Source organism: Perna viridis, chromosome 1 (genome assembly GCF_037379345.1).
Source record: "Perna viridis isolate PV_CMFRI_1.1 ecotype Kerala chromosome 1, ASM3737934v1, whole genome shotgun sequence".
Classification (NCBI taxonomy): domain Eukaryota; kingdom Metazoa; phylum Mollusca; class Bivalvia; order Mytilida; family Mytilidae; genus Perna; species Perna viridis.
The window spans coordinates 25,411,904-25,425,065 of record NC_142445.1 but is presented as its reverse complement, the minus strand read 5'-3'; the positions used below and the strand labels follow the sequence as shown (position 1 = coordinate 25,425,065).

At 31.4% G+C, this 13,162-nt stretch overlaps 1 protein-coding gene across 7 annotated transcripts in view; it reads right to left on the bottom strand.

Moving 5' to 3' along the window:
* The window catches only part of LOC148627952 (uncharacterized), a 78,600-nt gene extending 65,675 nt beyond the window's left edge, over positions 1 to 12,925 (bottom strand). For 6 of the 7 annotated variants that reach the window (XM_088582093.1, XM_088582103.1, XM_088582112.1 and 3 more), the window contains exons 1-9: positions 12,716 to 12,919; positions 8,392 to 8,793; positions 6,088 to 6,164; positions 5,256 to 5,306; positions 4,352 to 4,470; positions 3,439 to 3,657; positions 2,959 to 3,000; positions 1,888 to 1,974; positions 393 to 489 (exon numbers count right to left, since the gene is read on the bottom strand). In XM_088582093.1, coding sequence (XP_088438219.1) covers positions 393 to 489; positions 1,888 to 1,974; positions 2,959 to 3,000; positions 3,439 to 3,657; positions 4,352 to 4,470; positions 5,256 to 5,306; positions 6,088 to 6,164; positions 8,392 to 8,793; positions 12,716 to 12,722 — 1,101 coding nt within the window. In that variant the 5' untranslated portion in view covers positions 12,723 to 12,919. Of the gene's footprint in view, positions 1 to 392; positions 490 to 1,887; positions 1,975 to 2,958; positions 3,001 to 3,438; positions 3,658 to 4,351; positions 4,471 to 5,255; positions 5,307 to 6,087; positions 6,165 to 8,391; positions 8,794 to 12,715 lie in introns of all 7 variants that reach the window. The other variant, XM_088582085.1, reaches the window with a different exon arrangement.
* Between the last annotated feature and the right edge of the window lie 237 nt (positions 12,926 to 13,162).

Genomic DNA, 13,162 nt, shown 5'->3' with positions numbered 1-13,162 from the left:
TAAAATTCCTGTTCTACCGGTAAGAAGGCCATTCTATGTCAATTCTTGGTTCTCATACCAATTTTTATGAAACCATTGAGGAAGAGAAACATTTCTTCTCACCTTTTTATTGTCCCAAAACAGTAACTTTACACTTTTCTTGATGGAGGTCCTTTTTATTTTCATTTTATTGATATGGTGACAAAAATTGTACATGAGACACATTTAAAAGTTACAATTGAGGGTCTGAGAATCAATATATTACTTTTAATTATTTCAATGTAAAATATGAAAGCTTTTAAACTGCTTTTATGTTCATTTAAAACTGAAAAAGTTGGTTGAACTGATATTCATCACTATATTTTTGTGATGATATTTTACTTTACAAAGGTTTTTTTTTTTTTTTAATTTACCTTAAACTTATCCCAGAACCACCAGACTCTGTCTCCTTCTTCTATCAGTAATATCATTGGTTGAAAGGATCTATCCAGTAATTCTACTTTGTGTTCCCTGTAAGTGTAAGGTAAACATGTACATTACCACTGCCTGTCACATTCAGGGCATTGCCATAAATTAGCATAAATTTACATATTAAATTGACATCATGGTGTAGAAATAATCCAATAGGTTATTTCCTATTTCCATCACTGTTGCGATTTCAGGTAGCATTGGTCATGTGACAAAATTAAAACATATGACATATCTATGCTGCTGTCAATAGAATAAAAGTGTTTCCTCTGGAATAAGATTAAAATGACATCATTTCTCCCATTATGACAAAAAATCCAACCTATATGATGACAATGACCCCTCATTTGGTAAGAATGTGTTGTATTTCAGAAACCGAGTTATGTGTGAGATGGTTATATTTCAGAAACTGAGTTATGTGAGATGGTTGTATTTCAGAAACTGAGTTATGTGTGTGATGGTTGTATTTCAGAAACTGAGTTATGTGTGAGATGGTTGTATTTCAGAAACTGAGTGATGGTTGTATTTCAGAAACTGAGTTATGTGTGAGATGGTTGTATTTCAGAAACTGAGTGATGGTTGTAATTCAGAAACTGAGTTATGTGTGTGATGGTTGTAATTCAGAAACTGAGTGATGGTTGTAATTCAGAAACTGAGTTATGTGTGTGATGGTTGTAATTCAGAAACCAAGTTATGTGTGTGATGGTTGTAATTCAGAAACCGAGTTATGTGTGAGATGGTTGTATTTCAGAAACTGAGTTATGTGTGTGATGGTTGTAATTCAGAAACTGAGTGATGGTTGTAATTCAGAAATTGAGTTATGTGTGTGATGGTTGTAATTCAGAAACTGAGTTATGTGTGTGATGGTTGTAATTCAGAAACTGAGTTATGTGTGTGATGGTTGTAATTCAGAAACTGAGTTATGTATGTGATGGTTGTAATTCAGAAATTGAGTTATGTGTGTGATGATTGCAATTCAGAAACTGAGTTATGTGTGTGATGGTTGCAATTCAGAAACCGAGTTATGTGTGTGATGGTTGTAATTCAGAAACCGAGTTATGTGTGTGATGGTTGTAATTCAGAAACCGAGTTATGTGTGTGATGGTTGTAATTCAGAAACCGAGTTACGTGTATGATGGTTGTAATTCAGAAACTGAGTTATGTGTGTGATGGTTGTAATTCAGAAACTGAGTTATGTGTGGTTCATTTCATGTCAAGTGGTACTGAAAGTCATTTGACAGACCTCACTATTGACTGTATCCTACAAATACCTTATTTACCTAAAAATAACATAACAATGCAAACATAGCAGTCTGGCAGGGCTGGGCATGCTAATCTTATCTATGTTCAACATAGAAAAAAAAATCATCACAGATCAATCATTCTCTTCTTTCACCTAGAGTGAGATTAATTGTAAGAAGGAATGTAGGTACTACCAACCTTTGTGTCTCTCTCACATGTACCACACAATAGTGTAATCTTTCAACTTCAGCACTTTCTGTTTGAAAAAAATATAACCCTGGTCTCCTAAAAAATATTATATGAATTTCAATTTACAGACAAAAGTGAATGATTGTATTCTCCAGTCTTCAAATAATCTGTTTTGTTCATATTTTCAATTTTTGAAGTTATTTTTAATTTCTTTTACCATATTTTAGTTTTTGGAATGTTATCTCACTTGTTCTTTCATGTCTCCCTGCTTCAGAAATCAGACGGCTTTCTAAATATTGCAGTTTACCAAAAAATTTGAATTAAAACAACCAAAGGTGAATTAATCAAATGTAATGAAATGTATTGTAGATGAACATTTTTTCTTGACAAATCCTTATATAAGTTGAAGTGGACAATAAGTCAAGGCTGACACTTTGCTAAAAAAAATATCGACTTATAGTCCAGAAAATACGGTAGATGCTCATTTAGCAAAATTTCATGTAATTATATAGCATCTGTTTTAGTTGTCTCCAAACAGACTGTTATTTTTAACAAGCAAAACAATGTTTACTTAATTTAGGCCATACAAAATGCCTAGATTCTCAGGCCACTTTTTAAAAAAAATTATGCGGGAAGGAGGCTTATTTTTATTTATTTTTTTTTTTGGATAACAAGCAAGTTTTCTTTTTTTCAAGAAATTTCATTGAATTGAACAATTCTGTAAACATACAGGATGTTGAGAAGTTAAATAAAATACCGCATGGCATTAAAACTTTATTGGCATATGAGATGTGGCAAGAAATAAGAGCCACCTCTCCCCAACGAGACATACTTTCAATGTTTTTAATGATCAATGTTAAATAACAGCCTAATCCCCATCATATTTTTTACCTTTCTGTCAAGTGCCAAGACGAATCCGTTAACTAATTAAAAGTCGATTCCAGACTGGATATGAAAATTTCCAGAACAGATAAGAAATTTCCGTATTTTACGGTAATAAAAATTGCAGATGCAGGAGGGTTTTTAGGGCCTGAGAACCTATCATATTTCTTTTTTAGCCTCATGCAAGCTCAAACTTACATGAATGTTTGTCTGTAACTACCAGTAACAGTCTTCACAACTCTGGAAATAAAATCATAGCCATTACAAATCGTACATTTATCATAGTCAAGAAATATTATTATGAAAACCAAACAATGAAAAAAAAGAAAAATTCCATTAATTTTCAATATCATACAGAGTATATAATATTACATATAAATTAACTATTTATACAAACAAGCAAAGTTTATGTAGTGTAACTGAATCCGGCTTACTTCTATAGATGTTTAAAAATATATTGATTTAGATGACAATAATTAGATATACAATTAAGTATAAGTGTTTGTAAGAATGAAATTATAACTCAATGCACCAACATGAAAAATCTCTTCTTTTTTCTTTGATTCTGATGGTGCAAATTGTCAAATTTAAATTTTTAAAATGTGGGTTTTGTCATACCATGTTTCAACCGCTGCCTGATTCTTACAAAGACTGACACTTTAAATACATCTGACTTACTCAGCATTTTCCTCTTCTTTCTTAAAACAACCTTTCTCTATACTGTATTTCACTTCCTGTATAGAGTGAGGAGCTGTGCACTGTTTCCACTGCCATTTCACACTGTGACCTTGGTCTATGTATATCTTCTTAGGATTAAAGCCATCATCGGAAACCTCGGCTAAAAGATCTATTCGTCTCTTCACAATAACTGTTAGTGGTGTACACCTTACATTACTCCTGCAATTAACAGAGTATTGAAATCATGAAAAAACTTTGTACAAAAAATTAGCATTCACCATTTTAATTGAATCTTCAATACAAAGTTATTGCGGGAAAATTTACTAATTGACAAAAACAAATATAGATCAAGGTACAAATTGCAAATAAAGATATATGCATTTCAAATTTTTAACTATTAGATTTATTAATTGGTGAAAGCTTTAACTTTCATATCATAAAACCTCTCAGAAGTTTTAAGTAGCACTCCAGAGAAGAATCATGCAAAATGTGATTCATGGGTAAAAAACCTACATATTTTTGTTTTTGATATTTTGTTTGAAATGTCAGAGTAAATAGAAAATAACATGTGGTTTTTCATATAACCTGTGCTCTTATGAGATAAAAATTATACAGAATGCACTATAGATTTCAAAATTAAGGGAGATAACTCTGTAAATGACGCTGAAATTCAATAGAATCTACTGGATTTTCAATGTTGATTATCTCCTAGGAGCAGGCAGATTTGAATGAAAAATTGCTCATTTCATAGTGTAGACCCATAAAACAACTTAATTACAAAAATAAAAATATGTAGCCTTTTTGGGGGTTTATCACATTTTTCAGATTCTGCATGATTCTTTCAAAGACAGCAACTTAACTAGATATTTGTGCATATACAAAGACATCATGCACAGGTAAACACTTTACTTACAAAGCAAATTTATATTCTCCCTCTAGATTAAACTGTTGATTATATTTGTCTTTGATTTTAGTTACATCACACGAAAATCCACCAAGCACTGGTCTTAAGTTTTCTCCATCATGTATTACCTGGAATATACCATGGTAAATAAACATTAATAAAACAAGTAAACATAATCAAAGCACACCTATTTATGCTGTAAGCAACTTATCTTTTGCTAATTGTGCGAGCGAGAGAAATTAGAGAAATGAATCACTTTTCAAATAAGTCCCTATACTTAGGAATATATATCAGAGAAAGTGTTAGTTAATACCATGTAATTGAATTGAATACAAGAAACCTGAAATAAGTATCACACAAAAATTACTCATTATACAGTAAACCATAGGAGTTTATGTACAGTGAAACTTGTCTACAATGAACACTGAAAAAATAGAAAGTGAAAACCTGTCTACACCACTTTTTGAATCCCTTCCTGGTCAATAAAAATGCAATATGAACATGATTAAACCTGACAAATTCTACAGTAAAAAAAAATGGTTCAGTTTAGACAGGATTCACTGTATTGTTGTTACTTTCACTTGATTATAAAATCTGACAGGAAAAGCATGAACATATAAAATTATTAATGGTACGAGTTACAAAAATCAGACCTACTTTCATATGGCATTTTCCTTTGCAAAGTAATTTTAAAGTATGGCTGAAGGAAGATTTAAGATATTTACATCACATGTTGCCTGGTTAAGTACATATACATGAATATATGGTTGCATGGTCTGATTCTGCCAAATGCTACATGTATGTCAAAACCAATCCTACATATTTGAACAAAAAAAAATGATGTACAAACAATATATGCTTTTAAACATTAAAAATATCATGTTTTATTCGGAAAACAAGGCTAATTCATTACCTGAATAATATTATTGGTTGGTCTGGCTTCTTCATATAAGAATGACACAGTCTGAAACAAAAGCAATGAATTCAAAACTAATTCATTTATTCATACACAATAATTTAATTTGGTACATTTCCAGCAGGTGCATGAATAGCCACTTCAGCCTTGCATCAAAAGCAGGACACACCCATAGTAATCCAAGTCTGTGAATAGTCATGTATAACAAATCAAATTTAAGAAAAGGTGTTTTTTGGTTAGCCAATGATCAAGATAGTACCAAATGTACTAGTATTTAATAAATTATTCACTTGACCTACAAGTTCACTTACACAATTATTCTTAATAGCTAGTAATTTATCAGAAATCAATAGAAAGATGGTCCAACACACTTAACATTTAATAATCTAATTAAATACAATCCGTCACTGATGTGCTTTTTTGATGTTTTGTTAATTTATCTACTGGAGGTGTTACTATAGAATCAATGACGTATTGGTCTTATGAAGCATCATACACAGGGTATGATATCAAATGATTGTCACATAGTGTATAGCAGTAACTGATACCAATTTTATGGTTTGTCAAAATTACGATTTTAGTGGTATTTGAACTCATGAATTTCAGGATTGCCTCTATTAAGCTAACAATCATAGAAACGTCACTTTTTGTTGGGAATTGGAATACATGGTTTGCCTGGTCAATGGAAATCTTGAGACTTGACATGCAGTGATTAATAGTTCTTATTGTGGAACATAAACAAATGTAATAGATTAATTTGGAGTAATTCAAAAAGACCATTATTTATTTATTTATTTATTTATTTATTTAACTGAGAACAACATTTTACCTGCCCTTCCATGATGGTGATCTCTGGGATGTTAAATCCAGAGGAAGAGACTGATATAATGGGTTCCTCATGTCCCTCTATAAAACAAGAAATTTGGTTTATAATTTATGCATTGTAATAAAGATCCATGAGAAATTTCTCGTATAAAACACAAAAATAATTTTCAAGCTACAACAGTACTTTACGGGTCTGTAAATCATGAAATTTTCGCGGGACTTTTATTTTTGCTATTTTCGCGCCAAGGTTTGTAACCTGAAAATTAAACTTTCCCAAATATTTTGTTTGAAGGACATTGCAGTACAATTTGATGAACGAACAAGAATTTAAAACTATGCAAAAGCAGATTTATAGCAGAAACCAAGAAAAAACGATGGCACAAAAATTTTACGATTTACAGTACTAAAAATGTTAAATCATCATGCCACAAAACTGGAGATTCAGCCTTAATATGTCCTGATCGACTAGTTCCATGCTAAGGAGTAGAAACAAGTTGAAGTGGCTTGTGAAAATAACACAGCAATTTAAATCCATATGAGAGCAAACACATTGAAACCAATGGTTCAGGATGTACTTTTTTGACACAGACTAAAGCTCCCACAATCAGTGGTTATAAGATCATAGAATTATATCAATATAATTTTCACTGCCATAAGATAACCCTAAATTACATATATTTATTTTTAAAATTTAATTAGGATTAAAGCTATTTAGCATATCTATGGTGAAGTGAGATCCATTTTAGTCTGTTTTGTGCAGGTAGTCTAAGATACATGTATTTATTGGTAATCTGTACCTTTTTTTTTACCTTTTCTAAGATATTAAAAAAAATATCCATCAAAATATATGGAGTATCTGTGGCATCATTAGACCCTATTTAGAGTTTTGAATAAAAATGATGTCCTGCATGAACAGTTTGCACTCACAGTACTAGATTTTTTGCTAAAAATTCATTAAAATGATCAAAAATGCAATTATTAGATTACCGATAAACAAAATAGTCACTTTTGATTTTAATACGGACAATATCATCTGGAACTTCTCAACTCACCCTCAGGCACTCATCAATATATTCCACATGATATTATCAGTATCTAAATCAAAGGCGACTATTTTTCTTTTTGTACATGTATATACAATCTATGGTAAAACCTATCTTATAAAAAATCACCGTTCTTAAGTCTCCAGAATTTTTTTTCTCATTTTATTCTTTAAATTGTGTGCATTATACTGTGTTCCAGATGATAAAAAAATGTTCCTTAATATTGGAAAACAAAATTTTGCAAGATCAGACAAGATGGGTGATTACAGGAACCATCACATGCATTACAAAACAATGAAACCATTACCCTTATGCCTGACAAAAATGTTTGAAGAACACTGGTATAAATTGTTCTAAAAACAATGGGTATGACTAAACAGATTCCCCTACTTTGGAATTTTACATACATGTACATGCAATTCCAATCTAATTAAGATAGTGATACCCCCCCCCAAAAAAAAATACTCCCATTTACTGGCAGTTTTTGGCAAAACATATCAGTAAACAGGAGTGTTAAGAGATCAACTATTTAAATATTAACTGACAAATCTCATGCATGATTTGAAGTTTATGTAGAAATTTCTGGCATACTATATACATTGTACTGTCAATATGGAACTATTCAAGAGGATTTTTTTTACATATCAATTTTTGCAGGAAATTCAAACATTGTTTCCTATTAATCGAAATTCATCATTACGTTCAAGTGGAATTTTCAGGAATTTGAAAAAAAGATGGCTTGAAAATGCTAATTCTGGACACTACATTTTAAAATGTTGACCATAAATTACGATCATGCATGTACAAATAAATCATCTATTAAAGAATACACATGCACTCTCACATTAAACCTCATTATGAGGTAATTCAATTATCTATAGGATACAAATAGGCTAGCAACAAACATCAATACACTAATAACTGGTAGAAAATATAAATCAAAACTTATAACCATCAAGAACATATATATCAAGATCAGAATGAGACAGGATTTATTATGTAAAAAATGAAAACTTATTCATTCTTGCAATTTTCTGTAATTCAAAATTGTAATTCATAAGTGATTTTGGTGCACAAGCAAACTTCAAAAATATCAAATGCTGCAAATTTGCACAGCTTCCTATTTAAGCACAAAAAAATATTAATGCAAAACTAGATTTATTAGTGATGGCTTTCATTCAGAATAATTGCAAGATAAAAGAAAGAAATTCAGAAAGGTCAAAGGTTAAGATGCTGGTTACTATTTGGGCTGCATGCTTTTTTACCAATGTATTTCAAAACATCATTTTTGTCAGTGGTTCTTGATGATTCTGAGCTATTTTTAGAGTGAGGTGCCAATCGCCTACTTATTGAACGCTGCCGCTTTGGCTGCTGTTGTCTTGGTGATGATGGGCCTTGCTGTTGGGTGTCGTCTGCTGGCCTTTTCCTTTCTGTCTTGACATACTGATCATCATCCTCTACAACTTCCCCATCTTTAGAGGCGCCTGCTCCCATGGCCTCTGTTTCAGTACCTTGGTCAACCTTTAATGATTGACCTTGACCTTCAGTGGTAGCTTCCTCGTTTAATGACTGTTCTTCAGATATAGGATCTGTTCCTTGATCAGCTGTTTTTGACTCTTTAATAAATGTGAAAGTTGGTTCTACTTCAGGCGGCTTTGGTGTTTCCTCTGGAAAAGAAACAGTAAAAATATAGAAAAATGGTATTATACACATGTAATAATGAAACATTTCTTCAAGCAAAACCAAAGAATATCAGTTCCTTAATTGTAAGATTAAAACTAGGAAATCAAAGGTAAAATTCACTCAGATAAAATATCAAACTACTGACACAATGGCATGGTTTTAGTAATCAATCTGTGAATGTTCACAAAAATCATCCATTCAGTGGTTTAGGAACAGACAAGGACATAAAGATGTGAAAGACAAAAGGACTGAATGAAGGACAAAATGATGAAAATCCTAATCACTAGATTTTGCCTCACTGAATGCCATTCCATATTGGCTCTGTTATAGGTTTCCAACAAATCATATTGGTCCTCATGACTGATTTAGCCCTCTTCCATGCCTTGGTTTAAATACAGCCATCTCAACCTAATATGAGTTTATATGACTGACCTCAAATCAATATGAAATAACATATTTACAAACATACAAACCAACCTTTTCATATTAGACTAAAACCTATCTGATCTCAAAAATCTATTTTCTGTTTACATGTGTTGGGTGTAACTGTTAATTAACTGCACAAACAAATCCTTGCATGCATGATATCTGACAGAAAATGTTTCCCTAAAACTTAATAATTAATCAGATTGGATATTTGAAGAAGCACTTCAATTCATAGAACAGTAACCCTTTATTGTTGAAGGTGATATTCAATCTTCTACAATTTATGTTGACTTTTAATACAATCTGTCATGCTAGATCTCATTATTAGATTTCCCATGCAATGCCAAAGAAGTTTACAAGTTGTTGCTATGTGACAGTACTATTAGGAGTTTGCAGCTATTACATGTAATTGCTGGGTTGAAATAGATTCAGGCAAGTAGAAAATCTGTGAAATTTTAATGGATAATATCAAAAAATCTTTTGCTGTATAGTATAAGAACAAAAAAATGTACATCTTTCATCATTCAAGCAATAGCCTTAATTAAAAGGGGGTGTTAAATGTTCTAATTACATATCAGTTTCCATGGTAACACAAAAATAAACAAATTAACTCAACCAGTGTTTATTCTTTAAATTACACCTGACACTCATAAATATACTAAAAATTTGAAATACATTGACTCATCCACTTCCACAAAGATAACCCTTTTTTATTTCAAAAGTAGAAAATGCCCATGTTTTAAATATCAAAATTTATAACAAAGCACCTCACAATGACAAACAATGTAAGCCTTAAGAAATTAGAAAACAAGAAATTCGCCAAATATCATGTTTGATTATAGATACAAATCGTTTTATAGACCTAACACTAGACAAATATTACCTATTTTGTACTGGAAATGAAAACCTTACATAGAAACGATATTAAGCTGATAAGACCAACTGTCAGCGGAAAAAATAAACACTTCAGGACTACTTCACATATAGTGTTTGCTGGTACAGGATCATATACACAGGTTTTATAGCAGGTGGCAGGAAAAAAAAACCATAGCAAAGATTGTATAAAACAGTATAAAAATTGATCTAAAACTACCTTATTCTCTATTAGGGAAAAGCTATAGACTTTTATTGTGGAAAGGCTGGGTGAAATCCTTTATTTGTTTTAATTTTATCCTGAATTTGTAGAACTAGAAGGATATTGTATAAAATTGATCAGAGATTTCGTCTTTTATAAGGAACAGGCACTTGATTTAATTTGTGATTGACTGATTATAATTTAATGGCATAGGTAGACATTTCATGCATTTCAGGATAAAAACTATTTGATCAATAGGACAGATCCTGCATTGCAATAATCAAACATGCTAAGTGACCTAGATATTGAATTTGTTTCACACAGAAACAACAGCCCCAAGAAAGGCCTCTCAAGCCCACTCTACCACCTAAATGTATATCCCCTATACTTGGCAGAGAAAAAGTTTTTTTTGTAGGACCTGGCCAAGGATTCAGCCCATGACCTCCTGAACTCCAAGCCAAGATATTGAGGCAGTTGTTTATACTGTGGGTTGTGCATGTGTGTATGTTTGTGTGTGCGTGTGTGTAAGGGGGGCCTTGGGTGATTAATTCATATGACATCTGGTCATGCATTTTAGTTAAAAAATTATCATAGCCCTTCATCCTCAATATTAAATGGCCCCATTTCCTTTCTCCCATGCAATAACAGGATGGCATTAATACCTGACAAATCAGTATAGAATATTATCTTAAGTCAAAAGTGTTTCTTATGATTTTCCCAATTTTTTCTTATGGAATACTTACTCCCTGATTTTCGCCAAAAAACGTAAAGCCAATATTACTTCCTGCTTATTACATAAAATTCAAAGAAGATAGTCTTCATAAACAGACTGAATACACATCAGATTTACATGAAACTTTAAATGGATCAAATCTTTTCATCAAACACAGTTAAATAGAAAAGTGTTTACATTAATTACCTTGCCATTATTACAGTGATTCAGAAATTAAAGAGCACTTTAAATTTGGGAATTCGGTAAACGAGAAAAGATCTCATAGAAAACAAATAAATCATAAAATTCTTGCAACCATTTAATCTATTTGCATCGTTAAGATTTAAATATCAATAATCTACAAAAAGCCAATCTTAAGTGGTTTTTGGCATATCATTAGAAAGTTTCCTTAAACATAAAAGACAGTTTGCAATAGGCACAATCCATCTACATGGACACATGTACATGTTCAAGCTAAGTATACATTTTGTATCTGTGCTCACTTCACGGTCCTGGAACTTAAAATATCATAAATACTCCCTCTGCAGGTGGACAGACAGGAAAAATTTCATGTGCTACCATACTGGCATGCGAGTTGGAAGGACATTAAACTGTTTTAGTATCAGTGATTAGCATCCTCTTACCTTCATTGCGAACACAAATATTGTTAAATATACATGTACATTATACAATGTACTTTAACAAAATACTTTGTCGGTGCAAGGATGTTGAGGTTAATAAATTTTGCACACAAAATTTTAAAAAAAATCTGATAAATTAAGAAATTTTCAAAAAATTTCTGAAATTATCAAGAAAATACAGATGTACATGTTGAGATCATTGTTGTGTTATAGCATCAAAATTATAAGATGTGCTTTACACAAACATAGATTTGTAGGAAGGGAACACTTGTTCAGAACAAGCCAAAATTTTTTTATGAACTGTAAATGAATTTATTCTAGGTCTTATTATGGCAGTTATAGCCCTACTTTTTTTTAAAGAATTTTGGACCCTGTTTACTGTCAGTTTAGTCTCAGATAACATCACTATCCCTATATAGTAAACTTGGATAGACTGTAGCCCTCAGTAACTTTTTATGTAACTTGGTCCAGAAGTATGGTACATTATCCCTCATTTATCTACATATAAAAATACATTAATTTTTTTATCATGCTCAATATACTATGTACGAGTGGTATAAATGGTTAACAGTCTTCTTATTTCTAAATACTTGGTACTGGCCAAGATGAACAGCTGTAATATATGCATCTGTATAAAAATATTACTTATTTTTTCACAAGCCTGATGTGAATTTCACCTCATGCTGTAGCCTTTGCGCAAGAGGCTAAAGGAATAGAATGTACCAAATAAAAATCAATTCCTTTTCATGAGATATAAAGTTTTGTGCATGTAATTATTTACATGAAGAATAAACTAAATTCAAGGGAAGATTTGATACATGTCATAGAAAACCTAAATTACATGTTGTTGATAATTGTCTAATATTCTTTTTCTATCTACATAAAATAATAGAAACAAAAAACGTAATGAAAAAGTATTGTATTGATAGATGCTGTCTATTTACTGTCGTTATTTCGGCAACCTGTCAAGAAGAAATGTATTGATGACATACTATCGGAATTTAAAACCAAACTGCTTTGATAAATCAATTTAGTCTATCATTTTAACCTACCTTCCATGTTTGGTTATAATCCTACACAGTCAAACTTAATTTTCTCTCCTATCCAGTAAAAATAATTAGTTTACTTTAGAACAATCGACTCCATTTTCCCAATGACACCTTTCCAATTGACAGAATTATCTTTTCATATCATTAAACAAAGGTATAATTATTTCAAGTAGCAATTTTTTTAACACAGGTACAAACAGGTAGCCAGTTCGCTACTTCTCCATTATCAGTGTTGGCTGGACAAACATTACCGTATACCAGTTGTCAGGCAGATTGTTTTATCTATACAACACTATTTATGTATGTATAAAAGACTTTCAGTTTCTCTGGTTAAGGAATTCATTTACAAGTGAGACCGATTTTACTTCATTTGAAGTATTTGAATTGGTTATCTTTACTTCTAAAATGTTGTAATCAATTGTTTGTTTTACTTACCCATATAGTTAATCA